General features: G+C 38.2%; 1 protein-coding gene across 1 annotated transcript in view; it reads left to right on the forward strand.

Moving 5' to 3' along the window:
• Positions 1-11,636: 11,636 nt before the first annotated feature.
• LOC111874117 (chromatin assembly factor 1 subunit A) overlaps positions 11,637-22,672 on the forward strand; it is a 43,546-nt gene continuing 32,510 nt past the window's right edge. The window contains exons 1-4 of the mRNA XM_033755663.1: positions 11,637-11,811; positions 12,091-12,191; positions 16,013-16,069; positions 19,621-20,654. Coding sequence (XP_033611554.1) covers positions 12,149-12,191; positions 16,013-16,069; positions 19,621-20,654 — 1,134 coding nt within the window. The 5' untranslated portion in view covers positions 11,637-11,811; positions 12,091-12,148. The remainder of the gene's footprint in view (positions 11,812-12,090; positions 12,192-16,012; positions 16,070-19,620; positions 20,655-22,672) is intronic.

Genomic DNA, 22,672 nt, shown 5'->3' on the forward strand with positions numbered 1-22,672 from the left:
ATCCAGATATGCCACCATTGTAATGTTCAATTTGGTATGGAGATGTCTAGTGACTGTTGTTGCCAGCCGCTGCATTATATGGGACAAGTGGGTGGCCCATTGGTAGTCGTGTCCACGCATATCTTCTTTCTTGTAGTATATACCATAGTACCTGAAATATTCAGGTCTGATGGGTATCTGGAAAAATCCTGATTTCAAATCCACCTTCACCATCCAACTGTTGAGAGGTATGGTGGAAAGTACCTCAGCAGCCGAATACAGCTGGATGTGAGGTGGGTAGTAATATGTAGTCCAAGGAGACATGTCAAGAACAAGCTGGGCTGCTCCTGATGATTTTGGTACCAGAAACAACCGGAATGGGTACTTGATGTCTTCATAAGGAATCAAGATTTTATGTTCCAATAGGTCTTGGACTGCTTGTTCCAGAAGTGGTGTTGGTTGAGTCTGTGTGAAGATCGGTGGTGCCGATGCTGGGGGAGGAAGATGAACACCTGATCATAGTATGTCTGTTGTAGGTACATCAGGCAAATTTTGGCTTGTTGCAGTTGGTACAGCCACTGAGACGTAATGTGTTGGTGGTGGTACTTTCCCAAGGATGTTGAATTGTGGTGAGTATAACTCGGTTTCTTCATCCGTTGGTTCCTCATCGGAAGTGATGGCCATTGCATCACTAGTTGGGAGGTCATCATCTGATACCTCGTCCGAGGGGGCTGAATGGTTTCAGAGTATGACCTTTGGATTCTCTGGGTTGAATGTTGACAAAATTCCACCAGAGGTCCTAAGGCAGGGCGTGTAGGGCCGCCTGCCCGCCTTATCTGATGACTTGGTAGCTGCCTTACTCCCATTCTTCAGTTTGGTTGTTGTTGTTGTATACCCAGATGTCCCTCTAGAGCCCGACTGATAACTATTCCAAGGAACACCTCCTTTTATAGTCATGGCTGACTATTCTACCCTTCACCGCCGGCGGGCATTTAAATTCTTACTTAACTCCTATGCCAGAGGATATTTAAATATTTAAATTGGAGAGTGCAACATTTAACTTAAAGCGTAATAAATCGAGAAAAACTGGAGTTTTGTTTTCCAGATTTTCACACAATGTTCAGATAAGTATATAGAATCGGAGTATTGATCCACACTACTTTAAAATTATTTTTGGCACAGTAAGCTTATAAAAATTATGAGCAGTAGTATCATATTACCTTAAAAATTCAGCTGGGTGTGGTAATCGCAAAAACTCTTTATGCAGAGTCTCACGCCATACGCGTCACACCAGTACACAGTGTCCTTCTTCCTGCACTTCTGACACACAACACACCTTTTTTTGTGGTCTAGATTTCTTCGCTGCTGGAGGAATCTTGCTTATAAAATGTTCTGTTAGACAGAGCACTGTGTTTTCTGATGAATGTCGACCTGGCACTTTATGTTCCAGAGCATTCGCATATTTGACAAAAAGTCCCTAAGTCAACTGAATTCTGAATGACAACTGATCTATACTTTTGCCTGTGTTACCCCTATATATTATCATTGCATTCAGAATTGAGGTGTTCATGAGCCTGTGAAATAGCTTCATGTACCATTTATTCATACACTTCCTCTCAAATATGAGTGAAGTAGCTGGTCCTTCAAATCGACCTCTATCATTGATTTGTTGTAGTCCAATACTGAAACTGGTTTGGCCACTTCCTTGGCTCTAATTGTAACCGTCCTGGTGTCATGACTGTGATGAATGGAGATCATAGTCATGATTTTTTTGTACACGTTACTTCGCTTCTTTCACTATTATTATTGATGAGAACTGGAGTGACATCAGCACTAACCACTGTACAGTTCGCCATTTCTATATTCTTTTCGGTTACCATCTTTAGTCGTCCATTTATTACACTAGAAAATATCTTATATGCTACGTTCATTAATGTGATTCTTCTGTAATTTCCACATTCTAGTTTATCTCATTTCTCTAGAATGGGGCGTGTGATTCCTATATTCCAACTTTGTGGCAGTTCATCTGTTGTCCGTATCATTGTGATTAATTTGTGCTCTGTACATTAATTTTGACTAAGTAATGGTCTGTATCACAGTTCGGTTTTCTGCTACTCTTCACATCTATAATTGAGGTAGAGTGTCTTAATGATACTAGCACATGGTCTGTTTTCATTATTATTTCTTTGTATTTCTTTATTGGACACTACTTGTTTTGGCCTAACTGGCCATCTTCAGGTGTAGACATTTGTATGGTTAAAGATTCTGCTGCTCACTGTAATGCGGTTTTCTTTCTCCTATTGTAGTTGCCTGTGGTTATTTTAGTTATTTGGGTGTCTTTGAGTTGCACTTGGCTACTTTTGGTTTTGTTTGGTTTGCTGGTTGTGGCTGCCTTGAATTTTCTTGCTAGGACGGGAGTTCTGTTATGTGTTGGTCGGCCATCATGGTTGTTCATTGTGACAGCGGTAAGCACATTGAGTTGATATGTTTGCCAGATCATCAGCCCCATGGTGAGAAACAATACAGCTAACAAAAACAATCTCTGTTTACCATTTGCTGCAACGCATGAGATGTGAATCACAGCTTTCGACATGACCTGTCTGCATTGTGTTAATATTTTTCCAACTTAAATATTTCTCCAAAGGTGTAATTATTGTTCAATTAATTGATCATTGTGTATGTGTATATATGTATATATGATAGGATTGGTTGAAAATTCTTAGAAAGATCTCATTACATGGTAATGGAATTATTATTATTATTTAATTATTGCCATCTTTATACAAAGAATTTCATAATGTACCACTGTTAAATCAGTAGTTTGTAGGAATCAGAGTATTAAGTTATTTGTGATATGTATATTTGTATGTGTGTAACGAAGTGTAGTGCAACATGCCTTACAGAAAATGAACTGGGTTATACTATGATTTTAATACATGGAGTGTGGAAGAATTGACAGTTCGCTTGTAAAACTTACAGTTGATGTGGTGCAGACTAAGAACATAGGAAGAAAGGTGTGTAATGTTACAAATTTTTTAGACATAATTCTTACTCATCTTATTAATGCAGGTTATTATTATGTACATATATTAGCAATTTGCACATGCAAATGTGTGTGCCTATGACTACCGACAACCTGTCAAGTGGCTCATCCTTGAGAGTTTACACATATTCATTGAAACTGACATGGAGAGTGTGTTAAATTGCATCATAAATGTACATGGAATGTGTAAACTTTGTTGCTGTACAGATTCATCAAATATGCAAGTTATGATAGGTATCGTAAGTGTAGACCTATTGTTTGGTAACTTATGAGTGTTTGGACATGATATATTTGCCCTGTTATATCATGTTGAAGTGGAACATAAAACAGTTGTGTTCTGTTAGAGCACTTTTTATACATATAGTTTTCTTATAATGCAGTTATGTTTGTCTTGGGTTTGTACTATTGACATAATATTTATATACTTTTTATCACAGAAATCTAATTCAAGCTAAGCAGTTATGTAGAGTTTGACTCTAGCATCTAGGCATCTCAAAAATCTGATTTAAAACTTTTGGGCTGCAGTTCTGTTGTGTGTTTAATGGGAAGCTTGGCACCGGCCGGTTGGCATACAGAGTACAGGTCTGGGTAAGTTCACCAGAGGTTAGAAAATAAACATGATAGCTGGAGTACACTTACAGGGGAGCACAAGAAATTACCTGAGTCCAAATACGTCCCTCGAGCCCATGACGACATATACCATTATGCTGGTAGAGAACTTCTCATCACATCAGCGTTCTGGTGTGGGTGCCAACTATGATTTGACTCCTAAGCATCATCATTCATTTGACATAAGTCCACGTGTTAACAGTTTACTGCAAGCATTCATATTAACCACACAATACTCATGCTTGAAGGCAGCCTGTGTATTGTGTCACTTAATTCAAGTTCGTATTGATACAGTGAAGTGTCTGAGGTATGAAAGCTCTTATTTGTGAAAGCCAGATCTTACTGAGCTGATCATGATATTCGCATAATTGTTCCTGCTTTTTCCTCTTGCAAGGTTCTGTAAAATCATGAAACCAGGATCTCATCTCTTGGGACCACTGAGAAAACTAAGTTCCATCATCTGATTATATACTCCAGCTTCACCCAATCCCATTTAACTTTTGTGGACACAGATCGACTGGCGCCCACCTTGAATTTTTTCCATGTTCCCATGATGAGAGGAGTAACAGAGTTCAAGCTGGCATCCACAGCAACCCAGTGTGGGAACCTCCCACATTCTAACACACAGCTTCGCCACTCTAACAGACAACATACAACTTCTACCTCATAAAAAGTCAAAGTCATGTTGGGACTGACGGTCAGTCAGTCTGTTTGTCTTGGTGTCAAGCCCCAGCTGGGGCTCATAACCAGATGTTACATTTTATGTGAAAGTTACTGTCCTGTCCATGTGGGGCGCCTTCTCTGATGAGAGGTCAGGTCTGTCATTACCTTGTAAGAAACCAAGACCATATTATTTATACAGCACTCACTGTCTGGCCCTCTGGAGATCAACACGGGCGCTGGCCAATCAGTGCTCACAACTGCAGCTCCATCACAAAGCTCCACCCAGCGGTAATGGTATAAGAGTGTGGGCTCAAACTGGCTACCATCAGTCTTCTTCAGTCCACTGATCACAGCCATCATAGCTATGCTGACGTAATGAAGCAGCTGCTACCATAACTCTCCAGTAACAGCGCCGAGACAACAGACTCTGCCAGCGCATGCGCCATAGGCTGCTGATCCTACCAGCGCATGCACCACTGCATCACCGGCCAGACCCGCTGAGCGGTCGTAAAGATCGGCTGAAAAAACGGCCCCTTTTAGGGCCAGAAAACTTTTACCATCATCACCGGGCCGAGCTGGCTGCTGCCAGTACCCTTCAGGCAAGCTTCCCGCTCTAAGTGCAGTGAACATTATTTTTACAGATTCAAGTGGTTGTCCAAACAACATTGACACCCATATTTTTTTTCTTTTTTGTTAAAAAATCAACATTTATTCAAACAATAGGGTTGGTAACACTGTTTTCTAAATATTAGACCATATCTAACACTTGAAGTATTTCTTTTAACTCAGATCATGACAAAAAATTTCAGTAATAGGAAAACGACAATATTATTGAAAACACAATAACTTCAGACTACTTATTTGGTAGATATATATGATAAATATACTACATAGTTATTAAGAATATTCTATTTTTCAAAATAACTGATTATACAAAGACGTGACTATGACTTTTGTAACTAAAAAATTATTAATTAGCTTACAATAAAAAATTATACATGGATTGCCTCCTCAATATCCTCTTTTGTGGGTACATTTCCATCTTTTTGTCTACGCAAGCAACACATTGAAATATCTTTCATTTCAGCATTAATACTGAAACCCAAAAGAATGTATTCTTCTACACCTCCAGGGAAATAGGATGTGCTGTTAAGTACTGTGTCATATTTGCTATTGAGTATCTGTTTTAAATCTCCAATGGCAGTATTTCTGGAATCATGCTTGTTTTGAGCATATTTTATTTCAACTATAACTACACATTTCTTCTTAAACAGAAATATATCTGCTCCTGTCTTGATTACAGAAAAAACTTCAGTCTGGTATTTGAAGCTTACATGAACCAGTGACATAAGAAATAATCTGTTGTAGTGTAGCATGATTTGGTTTACCAATGTCTGACAACTTTTCATCAGAAAGTAAGAGTTCAAGTTTGTTTTTGATGTCTTGCATAATTGTTTGGAACTCTTATTTTTTCCAATAGAAGAAAAAAGATGCTCAAATGAATCACCAGTCTTCCTGTGATCAGTGTGATACTTATGAATGAAGTAGTTTCTTAACTTCATAAGAATCTCTCCTTTAATCTCCTTATTTGGTATTTTTAAAGCACTCCTTTTTAGGTTGCCATGTTCTGCATATGAAAGATAACCCTGGTCCAAAAGAAAAGTTAGGAAAACATCAGCATCAAATGTGTCTGTGTCTTGACGCAAAAGAGCTACTAATACTTCAGTGTCCTCTTCCTCAATTTTACGCTTGACAGTGACAGTCACAGTCTGATTTCCCACAAGTTTCATAAGATTGTTCCTATAGGCTTTATACTGAAATGCTTGTTCATGGCAACCAATGACTTTCTGGGACTTTTTCATCATCTGCTAGATGTCTTATAACAGAACAAGGATTGTAGAGCAGTACTTGGCCATTTTTGGTTTGATAACCATTGTATGTTTCTTTTGCAATATCTTCTTCTTGTTCAGTCAGATTACAATTTTTAAATAGCTCCTTAACCTCCTCAGCAGTGAAGCCATAGCATTCATTAAAACGCCTTTGATCTAAAAACCGGTAAATAGTAAGAGGATCAAATAGACCAGAAGGACCAATAGGAGCAATGTATGAGATACCAGTAACAACTGCACCAAATACAAAATTGTTCCCCTTAAGAACTGAACCAAGAAAACCACTGTAAAATTCCATGATCAGATAGAGTTCATCAGAATTAACTTTAGGATTGAACATTGCTTTCGTAATTTGTGAGTCATACTCATCAATGAGCACAAAAACCTGAGTTTTATCAAAATGTAAGTATAAATACTCACAGATTACTTTTAAACCTTCTTGTGTATGCTTACGGCTCAAATTATGATAATCGTCATCATGACACTATTTCTCACACAACTCCTGTTTTCCTGATAACCTTGGACTTTTTTTAGATACTGATATTGTTTGAAAACCTCATGTACCACTCCTTTACAAAAATCTACCATACCATCATACTTGGCAATCACATCACAACAGCGGAAACTCGCCTTAAGGACGGGATATTGACCAAAATGTTCTTTAACAAAACTTGTGTAATCTGAACCAATGATATTCAAGTTCTTAAATAAATGGTAATTCCTTCTTTACTTTATTGGAATGTCCTTTCCTATCTCTTCATCATGCACCTCTAAAAACACTTTATCATGTCCATATTTACACTCTTACCAAACCGCCTTGGAGCAGTTATCAATATTTTAGGTATTCTTACATACAGTTTTTCAGATTTTCTTTCTTCGTGATAGAACAGCTTGTGTATAAGAAGAGACTTGTCCACATATGATTCTGCTTCAACGATTGATGGGAATTTTCTCTGCATATGTGTCATACTTTGCTTTTTTATTAGAAACATCAGATCCATCTCCAAAATCACGAGCTCCTTTACCTTGACTTGTCTCTGCCATGGTCTTTCCTCAGAACAACAAGCACAATAATTCTTGCTGTTATCTCCTTGTCAGACTAACACAGTGACGTGCCTCCTGCACACGAGGAGTTGCAGCGTCTTCTCTTTCCATGACAGGACCTGGTAGGGGCCGCTGTAAGGGGGCTCCAAAGCCCAGCGTGTTCAATCCTGCCGAAGGAAGACGTGGATGCACTTCTCAAGGTCATTCTGGACAAAAGTAGCTGGGGAGGCATGGTGTGCTGCTGGGACTGGTCTGAGGCAGGCCATGTGCTGGTGGAGCTGTGATGAGGTGCGCTGGATCTGTGGAGCCGGTAGCTGGAGTTAATAGCTCGCCAGGGATTCTCAAGGGCTCATCATACACGAGCTCAGCTACCGATGCTTGCAGGTCCTCTTTGAATGCCGTGCAGATTCCGAGGAGAACCAGGGGAAGCGCCTCAGTCCACTGTTGGTCTGTGTGGCACATGGTCATGGAGCTGTGGTTGTGAGCGCTGATTGGCCAGTGCCCGTGTTGATCTCCAGAGGGCCGGACATTGAGTGCCGTATAAATAATATGGTATCGGTTTCTTACAAGGTAGAAGTTGTATGTTGTCTGTTAGACCGGCGAAGCTGAATGTTAGAATGTGGGAGGTTCCCACACCAGTAGTAGTCCCAGAAGGCTTTGTGAGGACAGGGCTTGAATGTTAAAGACTTCCACAGGTCAGTATTAACTATACATAAGAAGATAACAACATAGAATAATCATGAGCATATTAAACTAAGTGCATAATTTCTGCAGGGAATCATATTTATTCAAATACTGTGCATGCTTCCTTTGCAAAACTGTTACACTTCAACAGCAAATTTTTTCTGTTATAGCAGTTTACCAATGTTTGACATTTCTGGTGGATGTATTGGCTCTGTCTTCAGGGCAAAAAAAATAAGCAGAGCAAAGCGTGCTTGTTTGCTTTCTTGCTTGGTTTACTCTTTGGCCATGAAAATGAAGGCAGTAATTCCTCCAAAATGTCAGTGATCTTAAAAAACTACACTGCATTGTATCTCAGATGATAATACTCATTGACTTTGGTTAGAATTTTTACAGAATATTGACTTTCACTGGGAAATCAATATACCACATGAATAAAAGATCTGATGTGGTGTGAGCATCATTTTCCTGTTGCAGGGTAACAACCGCCAAGATAAAGTGCTGTGAACGAGGGTATTGTACTTGAATGCATGGTGTATAATATTGTATACCATAACTGATAAGTAACCTCACAATAAATTGGCATTTTCTTTTTGAAAGTTTGTTTCTTTAAAACATGTAATACTCATAATATTTGTGATCACGTAATATTTGAATATGATTGCAGTATTAAACAGGATACATACATGCGCATTCTGCTGTTATGCAACAAGTTTTTGACTCGCAGGTTACTTGCTACCATTCAGTCCAGAACCTTTTGTCTTCTCTCCAAGAACATAAAAATTAGAATATACAAAACTATAATTTTGCGTGTGGTTCTGTATGGGTGTGAAACTTGGTCTCTGACATTAAGGGAGGAACATAGACTGAGGATGTTTGGACCAAAGAGAGATGAAGTCACAGAAGGTTGGAGAAAACTGCATAATGAAGAGCTTCATAATGTGTACTCTTCTCCAAGTATAATTAGAATGATCAAGTCAAGGAGGATGAGGTGGGCAGGTCATGTAGCATGAATGGGGGAGACGAATGCATATAGGATATTGGTGGGAAAGCCAGAAGGAAAGAGACCACAGGGAAGACCAAGGCGTAGGTGGGTGGACAATATTAGAATGGATCTTAGAGAGATAGGATGGGATTGTATGGATTGGATAGATGTGGCTCAGGATAGGGACCAGTGGAGGGCTCTTGTGAACATGGTGATGAACCTTTGGGTTCCATAAAATGCTGGGAATTTCTTGAATAGCTGCAGAATTGGCGGCTCGTCAAGAAGGGCTCAGCTCCATAAGTAAGTAAGTAAGTAAGATTACGTGAATGGGACCAGCAGATTTTAAACTCCAGATTAATTTAATCAGGATGAAAATTGTGAAGCAGGATACCACATAGAGATGCTGTTCAGTTTTTTACTGGCAAACACATGCAGAAACACCATCACACATGCTGTAATGCTGTAATCTAACATCCTTTGATGCTCACTGGAAAACTGACTACTGTGGATTGATTGCACCATGAACTGAACAAGTGTGAATGATACAGTAAGATATATACCAACACCTATTGTCTTTATCGAAGATATTCCCATATTCCTTGTTGTGTTGATGGACATAATATAAGCAATTAGATACAGTAACACCATACACACTTGTTACATTATGCTGTTGATGTTCAGTGGTGCTGTGTCAGAGGAGGACAAAATAGTGGCCATTCCAAAAATTGTCTTAAATCTTATGAAGCAAAATGGCCACTAGACATCATAGGTCTCTCAAAGTCATAGCATTCAATGTGAATGGCATTGGGAGGCAGCACTATGAGCCCAGTAAGCAGCTGCAAGATCTACACGTATATGTGGCTCTCATTAGATCTGTAATGACTTGTGCTAGTCCCGCCTGTTTTTTTCTTCTTCACACCATTGGCAATTATCCAAGGCACACACTGGTTCGCAATTTACACGTGGCTTTCAAACTTCAATACATACATGATTATATAACAAAATTATGCAGGAAAAAAGGAGTCGTACAAAATCACTGGACAAGGCAAAGCCTGACAGAAAATATAAGAGGCTTAAACTTGGCGGTGCTCAAGCATACAGTCGTTCAAGTGACTAGACTGCCATTGTAGTGAAAGCTATTAGAAATAGGGCATAATCTGCTATACTGAACCTGGACTGACAGAGGCCTTGTATATATTGTATATCATCATCATCATCATCAGTAATCTGTCAAGACGACAGGTCCACAGTCTCTTTCAAAACAATTCCTCCACTTAATGCGATCTAGAGCTTTCTCCTTCAAATGACAGTATCCTCTTCTGTCCCCAAGGTCATCCAGCATCTTCTTACGTCTTCTTCCTCGTCTTCTTGTCACTTCTATCCGCCCATCTATCTTTCCTTCGATAGCTTCTTTTAGAAGGCAGTTTCTATATTGTATATATGAATAGTTAATAACAGATAAAATGTAAATAATTGTACATACTGACAACTGACTTAATACTGCTGACTGTGACTCTGAGAAATGACTGATCCATCTTCTTGTTGGAGAGTGTGTCCCACATGGACATAGAACTTTCAAAAAAGAAGGAATGTGTGGTTGTGAGCCCCAGAGGGGGGGGCTTGACACCCAGACAGACTGACTGTCAGTTGCAATGTGACTTGAGGTACAAAACACTTCAGTGATTATAACCCCATCATCTACGCATTCCTCTGGTACACAAATAAGCTATTTTAGTAACGCATTATGATGTTGAAGTGTATCTTTTTCACATTCAAGGATCCAGTTGCTGAATACCTGTTTTCCTTGACTGTCATATTTTGTTGGTTTTAGTTGCTTAATTCATGGTGACAAACTTGATGATTTCATTGAATATTCAACTGTAGCTACCCCACATCTTTATCTGAAATCTCCAAATACAACAACTTTTCTGTGAAATGTCTTTCTGGCCTGTTATGTCTCTGAGTAGTCTGTCTAGGATAGTGACAGCATATATTTCAGCCATGGAGGCTTAATCCAAAGTACTTGGCTTGAAATTTCAAAGTAATTTCCTTGCATACTATTTGGTTTTATTCCAGAAATGGAGTGGATGAGCAGGGTTGTAAACTTAAACATAAAATGAGATGTTTGCTTACAAACGTACATTTAAGACTATTTTTGCTGGCTAACAATCTAATTGTTATTAGTTTTTTTAGTGTTTGGTGTATTTCCTAATTTTTCGATTTCGATTTTCATTAAAAAATTACTTCAAGTAGTGCAGAGGTCAAGAAAACATGATCTATACATGCACTCCCCATACGCCTTCATGGTATAATGCTTAATGAGTTCAGCACTGAGTCTTTTACCTTTTTTTTTTACCCCTATTGAAAAATATAACATGGGTGGGGGGAGATCTCATGTTTGCACAATCCATTGCTGTGGCTCCCATCCAGTCTCCTAATCTCGGGTACAAAAGATAAAGCGGTAAAGGGGTGAAAGTGGCTACATACCACTGTGTCGAGATTAAAAATATGTGAAGCTATACCTCCACTTTCTCGTACGTCGTTATGGTTAGGTTATGTGTACAGGCACTACGTAAGATGCAACCTTTGTGATATGATGCCTTGCAGTTTGCTGTAATTAACTTCGTGGATGAGAGTTCGTCTTGAAGGTCTTGAACGGTCTTGAGAACAGAACATCCATTCAACTACTCAAGAAATTCTGCACCTTCTATTGGGCACCGAAGTTTAACAGGGAGTACTTTCTACATCATAACTGCATTTACATACATTGCATAAAGCATGAGTTGGATCATATTTTAAAATGTTGCAGGGAAATATTTCTCGATTATTTGTAATCAAATTCCCGCTTTCATGCTGTTTGCATCGATGTATAAGGCCCAAATAATAGCTACATAATATAATTAATTATAATTCGAAAAGTAAGTGAGGATTTTAATTCCATACAGGAAAATAAACCTGTATGAATTCTTTTTACGTTTCTTACGAATGTAATGCTGAAACGTAGTACTTTCCGGTTGATCTTTACGTTTCCCGCGATTTTATGCTGTGTCTGAATCGGTCTGAATTTGTAGAGAAGTGTGGTGGGAGAGAAGTCTTGGTAATTATGAGATTGTTATGCAGAAGTTGAAAACGTAAAAATATAAGTGAGATTCTCTTTATCCTTATGCTGTTGCTTCTTATGTAAATACTCCTTGCAGACATTCGTAAACCAGTACTTGAGTTAAATTTCAGTGCTAACCAAGTCAAGAAGTGCTAATGAACCTGAATATGAAAACGAAGAATGTTGCTTGTGACGAAGGTGAGTAATGTACATATTTATGCGGAAAAAGTAGCTTTTTCAGGAGAAAGCTTTCCCTTCTTTTTTTGTCATATGAAGTTGTACAGAAACCTCTCATGGCATTGCTGTTATTTTTCTTCACATTGTTTTACGTTTGGTTTGTAGCCAAGGCGGGAGCATATTGCCCAGTTGATTTTCAGCATTTGTTTGTTGAAAGTGGCTCGTGAAATAATGAGTCATTTGTATAATATGTAGCTGTTTGTTGAGGTTCTCACATCAGTGAGTATCAAGTTGATTGGATTCTGGGATGAGAGACAACATAGTCTGGGAAAAACTTACCAGCATTTAGGAGAAAGATCCTGTCCTCATCTCTAGGATGAAAGCTGCAACAGAGGCAGCACATTCCTACAGAAATGGTGGTAAACTACTGCCAGTGCAGACTATTATATTCCAGAAGGGATCTGTCTTTGTAGGTGATGATCTGAAACAGTTATTGAATAAATTTTTATGGACATTTTTGTGAGTGTATAAATATTGATCTCATATTCCGTTCAAGTTTTCCATCCTTTGTAGGATTGATTCTCCCATAACACTCTGCACCGCTAGTCTGCATGACCATTGTTCATGAAGAGGTTCTTAATATAGATTTGTATGTATTAGGGTTTGTCATTTAAATAATGCTGAAATATTGTAAATGTAATAAGTTTTCATATTTTGATTGATTCTTGCTTTAGAATTCTACTTGTTACACCATAACGTATGGTGTTATGAACAAAGTTAAGTAACCTATGCAAAGGCTCTCTCACTCTGTTGCAATAGTGTGGAGAATGTGCAGAAGTTTGATATAGTGTCGTTATAACAGCATGTATGTTCATGGTGGCTGAAGTAATGTGCAGGAGTTTGTTTTTCTGTCCATCTACAAATACCACTTTTAGAGTTATGATCCTCATGGCAGTCTGTGGTGAGATTTTGAAATAGATGGATAAATTGTCATGTGCCTTAACTTATTGGTAAAATAAAGACTGAAAATCTGGGGTAAAAATATTTTAAGTTAAAAGAGCAGAGAGTTGTGAAGTATGTAGAAAGGTAAGAACCTAGGTTGTAATGGGTAGGATGTGTGACATTAAGCCTCTTGTACCTTTGTTTTAACTTCATTTTTTAACATTGTGCACCCCACTTTTACAGACAAGAATTTAGTAATAATGTCATGTTATAAACATTACAGCTGATGTGAAGGACATGTCACGACTTATTAGAATGTGATGTGTAGTCTGTTGGAAGGTACTGCTGTTTTTGGAGGTTTCTCTCCACCTTCAGGTTAAAAAAGTAAACCATAAAGGAAAAGAAGATGCAAGGAAGTGATAGAATAAGTGGTTGAATATAATAATATGATTATTTTTAATGAAATAATGACAGTCAGTGCAGAATCTGCAAAGCCTAAAATAATGATAAATCGATAAGCGACTGAACTAGTCAATATTTCAAGGCATTGAGGTTGTGAAATCTGAAGAAACATAGATAATAGATTTTAAAATTTTTGTGGCATCTTCCCCAGACATGCTTTGTAGGATTGTGGCCATTCCTTTCCAGTTATATGCCTGTAATAATTAGATGCTTAGCAAAGGGCCATTGAGGGTAGAAGCTGCAGAAATATAAATTTTGAGGTAATTTATGAGGTATTGCTTGCTTTACAAATGGCATAGTGAAGTTCTAGAAACTTACTGGACCTAGTGCTGTTGAAATATTTATATCAACGATTTTCCCCTTGAAATAAGAGAATTTCCTGAAGTCATAATGTTTGCAGATGACACAAGCATTGTCTGTACAGCCAAGGACTATAATAATTTAAAAATAAAATTAGGTGATATTTGTAGTCATATGAGTAGATGGTTTCAGGCAAATCTTCTTGCATTAAATCTTGACAAAACAAAAATTATGAAGTTTACACCAACAATACATACTGATTATCCGCTAACAACTATGCTTCTTAACACAATACTCAAAACAGCTGAAGCTACAACATTTCTGGGTTTACAAATTGATAATCATCTGACTTTTAAGGTGCATGTAAATCAGTTACTTCATAAATTGAGTATGGTTGGATTCCAAATGCGAAAATTATCTTATATTCTAAACAAAAATAACTTAAAACCTATTTATTATGCATACTGTCATTCTTTAATGAAATATGGCATAATATACTGGGGTAATACCCCTGATTGTCTTAAAGTTTTTCGTATGCAAAGAAAATAATAAGAATAATGATGGGAGTTGGACCAACTCACTCATGTTGTGATCTGTTTAAGAAGCTGGGAATATTGCCACTTCCCTGTGTATACTTGTTATCACTACTGACTTTTGTTGTAAAAAACTGTGACAAGTTTTTGGTAAATAATACAATATACACGATTGGCACCAGGAATAATAATCTTTTTCATATGACTGCTTCTCGTTTGTTGTCGTATCAGAGGGGCGTGTATCACTCAGGTGTTAGGTTCTTTAACATGTTACCAGACAGTATCTCAATGTTAAGAACGGATAAAGATCAAGTTAGGGTTGCTTTAAAAAGATACTTATTAAGAAATTCCTTTTACTCCATTGAGGAATTTGTTGACCATGTAAGAAGCATAAAGATAAATGCAGAGTAAATAGTCAGTCAAAACATATTGTTGGTTCTCTCTTTGTTCTGACTCAAGAAGGCTTGTTCTCAATTGTTTTAACATCTAATATTTAAACTAAGAATTGGAAAGTTGAGTTGTATCAATTCTAGTTGATTGATGTTGTCAACAGGGTTAATATTTTCCTTTCTAATTTGTTATAATTGGATTGAAAACTTGTGCTTTTTTGCAAAAGGCCTTATTTATTATTTTATATTTGTATATATTTTTTTTACTGACAACTTGTATTGTTTTCCAATAGGCTTGATTTATTATTACTTTGTACTTTAGATTTTACATATTACATTTAATGTGTATCTGTATTTTATTGCATGTGACTGTTTGTCTCTGACATGATATATGACAATTTTTATATCCAGCCCTACGGGGTGACTGTTGGATCAAAGAAATGTATTTTAATAATAATAATAATAATAATAAAAAAATACTGAGGTATTACATCAGAAACTGAAAAGACCGCTCAATGTCAGTGCCTGAGAACAAGAGAGTAAGAGTATCTTGGTATAATCTGAAATGACAGTTGGCCACCTGTGTAAGAGGACATCAGTAGTTCTGTTGGAAACTGAGTGTGATGTTGAAATCACTAGTCAGTAATTCTGTAGTGATACAAATTTTTGAGAATGAAATGCTTTTTGAAATTATCTCTCTGGACCAGTCAGTACCCCTAGATTGCAGAGTACATCTTTTTAAAACAGGAGAAGCAAGGAAATTCATTATTCTAAGAAACATATCAGTAGATCTATTAGTCAATCACATGAGTGTAGACTGCTGAAACTTAACTTCTTAGACTCTTTTGAAAAGTTACGAATTTCTTAACTCTGGTACCTACAACCATTTCAGTGGCACATAGTACAGTTGTTGTTCCTTTATCACAGGTCCTCTTTGTGTATAAGCATGGGTGTTGTTAAATACAGTGGAACCCCTATTTAATGTTTTTCAATTTAAGGTTTTCCTTCATTTAGGATTCAGTTTCAGTGGTCCCAAGACAGTAATCTCCATGTAAAATTGCCCTCATTTAACATTTTTCTCAGTTACTGTTCAGATGAATTGATGCCAAAATAAACCTTAAATAAGAGTTCTGAGGCACGAGCAATGAATTGAATCTTATGTTCTGCTTCAAATGTTAAACGCTTGTCTAATGTTAATCAAACTTTTTTTTTTCAGAAAGTGGAGCTAGAAGGAAAGATGTTGAAGTGCCACCCAGAAAAAAATTAAAGCAAGGTAACTGCATAGGTTCATTGTGAATAGTGGAGCTTGTTTCATTCATTTGGTTCACCCTGTTGCTATATGCGTTTTATGCTTTGTAGAGAACAGCAAACAGCCTCATTAGGACTTTGTGCCTGACAGTAAAATCTATCGAAATTTAATGCCTGCTGCTGTGTTTAACCTACCAAAGCAGTATGTGTGGATGGTAGTCAAATAAACTGGTCTGATGAATTCACAATGCATTGAATTTAAATTACCTGGCAAACATTTATTGGTTTGGGGTACCTGCAAATCATGGGATAGCTTGAGCAGTGCTGGTGCTCAAGCAGCCTCCTATCCAATGGGTACTAGGGGCTGTTTCTACATGGATAAAGTGGCAGGGTTATGAAGCTGACCACTCACCTCCATCTAATGCTGAGGTCAAGAACCTCTGTTCCCCTGTATGTCTTCATGGCATAGGCCCAGACAAATTTACCTTTTATTAAGGTAAACCATTGGGACTTCCTCAGTTTTACATGTTTCTAGTTTTTATATTTCTGAATGCACAGAAATACTTGAGCAGGGCTTCTTGGTGTATTTATAAGCTCTTATCTATAAAATTGGCAAAACTTCTCAGACTAGGTCAAAAAAGAAATGCTGGCTAAACTTACTCAATGTTGGCTGCCATTTCCTTCAAAATGGTCTCCTTGGGAATGTATACAGCGATACCATTGTTTTTTTTCACACTCCTAAAGCACTGTGGATGTCATTTTCCTTAATGCTGTCAAGTACTGCTTGCGATTCCCTTTGGCCCTCAGCCATGGTTTCAAAACGTCCCCTTCAGTTTCTTCTTCAATTTTGGAAACAAAGCGAATTCACAGGGACCAAGTCCAGTGAGTGGGAGGGGGTTGTAGGGAAATGAAAAATATGTTGTTGTTAGTCACAAACTCTGTGGTTTTCAGGGATGTGTGGGCAGGTGTGTTGTTGTGATGAAGGAGCCAGTTGTGTTTGTGCAAAGGTTCCCGTCTTTTTCATTGAACATTTTCTCTCAAGCATTTTAAAACATCACAGTACGAATAAAAGTCAAGAGTTGACTGTGGTGTTAGGAGGAACAAATTCACAGTGAACAATCCCCTTCACACTGGGGAAAAAAAATGGGCATGCACTTCCACTGTGATGATTGTTGCTTTGTTTCTGGATCATAACCTTGAATCCAGCTTTCGTCACCTGTTAGAAATAAAAGTTGGACCTTGTTAGCCTTCTCTCATAGCCCAAGACACACATTTAAGCATCACTACTTTTTATCATTTTTCAAGAGTCAGGAAACAAACTTCGCAGCAATGCGACGCAAGTTAAAATTTTATATTAAGATCTACTGGCAAACTCCATAATTGATACCAGTGGTGTCTACAAGCTCATGGATTGTTTGCTGATGGTCTTCGTGGATAAGTTCGCAAATTTTTTCAACATTTTCTATCAGTTTTGTTGGTGCTTGGCCACCCTGAATGTTTATCATCTTCAACTGACACTTGACCAGCCTTGAAACGTGAATGCTCTTCAGAAACCACTGTCTGGCTTAAAGAATGTTCTCCAAAAGCCTCATGAAGCATTTCAAGGGTTTCAGTAGCAGATTTACCAAGCTTCATGCAAAACTTGATGCCGACACGTTGCTCAATTTTGCCATCCATTGCAGAAAAAATGAGACACAATAGAAAAAGCAGTCGAGTAAAAACAGTACATGTTCACAATGTGGTGTCATGTGGCAGACTGGTGCAATAGGCTTGCAGAAGTGTGACCTTGGCCTCCCCTTTCATCTTCTTTCACAGAGGCAGTTACAACAATACAGTCTCAACTTTCCAGAAGCACCCCATAGTTTTAATCCATGAAATATGTGGTCCTCATAGTGGATAGATCTCAGCTTTGGGGATTTAGCGTATAGCACTTTCAGTTACCCAGGCTAAGCTCAGAGCAGTGATCGCCAGTGTTAGGGGACTGCAGGTAAGACTGCAGCAGAGATGGGCAATAGTTAAGGCAGTTCTCAAAGTTGTACTGAAGATATTAAAAACAGGCAGAAAATTATGTTCCTCTAATACTGTTGGCACACATAATTCTCACAGGACTTCACAATAAACAGTGTTATGTTGATATACATAGAATGTGATTTATGAGTAGATACTGTTATGAGTTTACTCTGTGTCAGAAGGTTCCATTTCAATTTTCGGAGGGTTTCCATTGTTTTGGCCTTATGGGGGCGTGCATTGTCTTGAAGGAAGACTACCTGCTTTCCACTTGTCTTCTGCTTGGATCGGATCTTTTCCTTAACGTCTGTTGCCAGGAGGTCTGAGTAATAAGCTGCATTGACTGTTCTAGCATCTGTTAGAAAGTCGACATGGATAACCCCCTGCCAGTCCCAGAAGAATGTTGCCATCACTTTTCTTGCCGAACGGCTCTTCCACGCTCTCTTGGTTTTGGGAGAACTGGTATGCCACCACTTGCGTGATGACTGCTGGGACTTGGGAATGAAGTAATGCACCCACATTTCATCGGTGGTTACTGTAGACTAAAAAAATGCATCACCTTCATCTTCAAACTGCTGTAGGAGATGACTGGCAGCTTGCATGTGCACCATTTTGTTGACATCCATCAAAGTGTGGCACCCATCGTGCATTCACCTTGCGATAGTGCAGGTGGTATTTCACAATGTCTTCTACACTACCAACACTGATGGACAGCATTGCTCCAAGTTCCTTGATAGTGATGCGCCTATTCTCATGAATAAGCGCGTCTGCATGATCAGTGTTCAGCTCAGTGACAGATGTTTGCGGCCGATGATCATGCGGTTCATTCTCCACGCTCTCTCTGCCATCTCTGAAGCACTTACACCATTCAAACACACGGGTCCATGAGAGACACTCTTCCCCATACTGTTGTTGGAGTCTGTGGTGAATTTCAGTGGACGGGGCGTTTTCTCCGAGGAATTTGATCACAATGCGTTGTTCCATGCTCCGCGGTACCTTCTGTTCGCTCATCACTCTAGCAACTCCCAGACAGGACTGAACAGGAGGAAGGGTGGAGGCTGTGGCTTCACTCTCTCAAGGTCGCACAACTGCTGCACAGTGGGGCTTGTTTACACGCAAATCAGTCCCAGTCATATTTGAGCCACCTTGTATATAGCATTAGAAGGAATCGTTCTTGCTTAAAATGAAAGTGGAGCATGAAAGTGTATTCACCTTAAAAGTACAGAGTCCTTGTGCCCTTTAGGAATGCAAGAATTCTTTAATAAAGTCTGCCAGATCATGTGCATATGGCAGTCCCATTTTGGCACATCAAGAAGTGGAACATCTTTTTTATAGTGATGACCTCATCAACATTGATGTGTAGAACGTGAGGATAAAATCATTATGACCTGAGGCCTTGTATAATACACCCATCTGTAAAATGTTAAAGTAAAATAAGAGTCTGTGAACTGCAACCTCTATGTAATAGATGGGGCCAGAGTTATTTTGGACAGCTGAAAGGCATAAAAAGTTTTCACCCTTGGTTTATGCTGAAATTTAAATAAAGTATAATTTGTGTTCTGTTTCCAGCACGGCTGCCATTTCAAATCCTAAGTCCAGGCGTGGAGTCTTCATCATCACTTCATAAGAGTAATAAAAGAAAACTCAGTGATTCAACAGATGATATAAAAATTATCAAAGCCATACGACCAAATAATTCATGTCAACTTCATGAAACGAAAGGAAATGTAGTTTCACCTACTTTCTCATGTGTTTGTAAGCAGTCATCAGATGGTGCAAACAAAACATTAAGCACTCCATGTGCTGGAAAAGAAGTTATAGGGCATGCAAATAGCTCTGTGGAAACGTCAAAAGTATTTGAAACAGTTATTATTTCAGATGAGACTGAAAGTGGGGCCGTTAAGAATTCTGTTTCCTTGAACGAAGTTGTTAGGAAGCTTAAAAGTAACACAAGTAAAGGAAAAGAGGAGTCTTATATTTCAAACAAAGGAACTGCAGATGGTGGTGTTGATGCAAAAGTGATTGTCCTTAGTGATAGTGAAGATAATGCAGAAAAGGAAGATTTGACTGTTAGCAGTTGCAATGTCACCCCAACAGAAGCGCAGGACAAAGTGTCTAAGAATGAGATGGTGGGCAGTAGGCAGGATGTTGCTAAATCACCTCGTGTTACAGAAAGTGAACAAAGTGAAACTGAGAACAGTCCTGTTGCAGTAAAGGATTCCGTATGTGGATCAGAATCAGAGAAAGAACAATTATCTGCAGAGGAACGAACTGCAAACTGTGAATCAGATGTATCCAAACAGATTTCCCCAAAATCTATAGATACTAAGGTTAAATATGTACCACCAGATGTAAAAACACCAAAATTGTCACCACCTCAGTGTTCTCTTTCAGAAATAAATTCCAAGAAGAACACCGCAAATATTGAAAGAACACCAAGTTGTTCACATCAGAATTCATTTTGTGATTGTAATTTTGAGGCCTGTACTCCTGACAGTGGCAGTCCAGGTTCCACACAGAAAATCCGAAAGTTGACTCCAAAACAATTGCTAAAACAGCTTGAATCTGCTAAGAAGAAGGAGGAGAAAGAACGACAACGGCAGGTAATATATTTCAAGTTAGATTTGTTAAAGTTTTCAGTGGTTGTTTCTTCTTAAGTTTTAACATTGTTGTCCGTACAGGAAATGACTTTGATATTAGAGTCGGAAGATACAGCACCACAAACACAACTTTTGTACTGGGCTCAGTCCTGATCCAATTCAACTCATTTTGTATTAGAAGATAATTTCATTAAAGTGAGTTTTATTCCTTTAGAGCCAGCCTTCTGGAGAGATGTCGACGATAAGTGCCAAGCCAGGATATTCATGGCTCTTTTCATTTTATGAATGAAAAATATTTTTTTAAAGAAAACTTTATGTATTTAAAGATGAAATTCTCTCTTTTAGTGGAACTTTGTAGGTGATAAGTTTATTTATTGTTATTTATTTTACTTCTTTTATGATGGTTCAGTTATTTTGACTGAAATTCATCCTTGGATCTGGTTTAATTCCAGTAGCGGTAAGAAACTATCGTTGTTGGAATTAAGTGAGAAGTATTCAGAACGATGCTTGGAAATACAGTAGAACTTGGTTATAACGTCATCAAAGGGACCTAAAAATAGTGTCATTATAAACGAATGTCGTTGTAACCGAAATGGGCACTTCCACAGTAGCCTTATGTTAGTCACGTAAAAATCTACCAAAAACCGAGTTAAAATGTTGCATTTTTTAGTGAAATACGTAGTTAACTACAGACTAACGTAACATTAACGTGGAATTGCCCAAATGTGTAATATCAAAGACATATTACAGCGCTTTTCACTGACAATACACACCGCACTAATACTGTATATTAAAGGTAGGCCTACTCACCAAATTACAGTAGATTACATCAATTGTTGTGCCTTACTGTACCTAGATACGAGTACAGTAATCAGTTATCTTCATCTGTTTCCTGTTACTTGCCCAATACACACTTTCTAAATTACGTTCAATGTCCATATCAGAGAAATTCAGGAATGAAAATGACGTTACATACGAGGTTGATGCATTTGTGCATGTCGTACTAAGCAAGGTATAAAAACAGTTGCTTTATGAGGAATTAGTTCGTACCATTGAATATTTGACGCAATAGACAAGGTGTCGCAGAAACCGATGTTGCTATAACCAAGTTTTACTGTATAATGGAAGAAATTTTCTTCCAGTATTTCACAGTCTGTTTTTCAATGAGGTACACATACAGCATCAAATCAGACATGTCGGTGTCACCCATGAAGTCATCGCATGGTGGGGGTTTGATCTGATTTTCTTGTTTGCCATGACAGAAATGAATACATTGAGATTCTCGATATTTGCAATTCGTGGATAGAAATAGAACAGAAACACTGGGATTTCATTTCCCAGAAACCAGCAGCAGGCAATGAACCTCAGTGATACTACTTTATGTCTCTTGACTTGAATTTTTTTTTTGTACCATTTGTAGCAGAAATTCTGCAGTCATTCCAGTCAGGTGTGTCCCCAGTTGATACAGAAATTAATAAAGAAATTGTCCTTGAAGATGTGGTAGCCTTGCTGATGTAGTTGCCAGTTTTCAGCATTTTAATTACTTCATTGTGAGCCAAGCCATTTTCTTTTTTGTTTTGTTAGCTGCAGTACATCTTCCTCCTTGATGTGTAGACAGTCCAACAGTATTTCAATATAGAATTGATCAACAGCCAAAATTTTATATCTCACCAATGATGATGTTTAACAAGTACTGCATCAGCTTCATTTTGTTCTTTGTGCCTTATAAACTTTTCCCCGTGTTAAGCTGTTGGTGCAGTGCTAGGTGTAATGGTTTTAGAAAACCCTGTTCAACCAATCCAGAAGGGCTTTTGTCTTAGCACACACATAAGGATCTCCTGTACTAACAAGATTTTGGTTGGCTACCAAATGGAAAAATTTCAGTAGCAGTTGGAAATAGTTTCTTAGGAACATGTAATGAAACTATGACAGGAATGGTGAAGTTGAAATAAAGCAGTAGGAGGCAGTAGTTTGTCAGATGACTACACCCATGTTCATAAGCAATCAGTGAGCTCTTTTAT

The sequence above is a fragment of the Cryptotermes secundus genome, unplaced genomic scaffold, assembly GCF_002891405.2.
Source record: "Cryptotermes secundus unplaced genomic scaffold, Csec_1.0 scaffold314, whole genome shotgun sequence".
NCBI lineage: Eukaryota > Metazoa > Arthropoda > Insecta > Blattodea > Kalotermitidae > Cryptotermes > Cryptotermes secundus.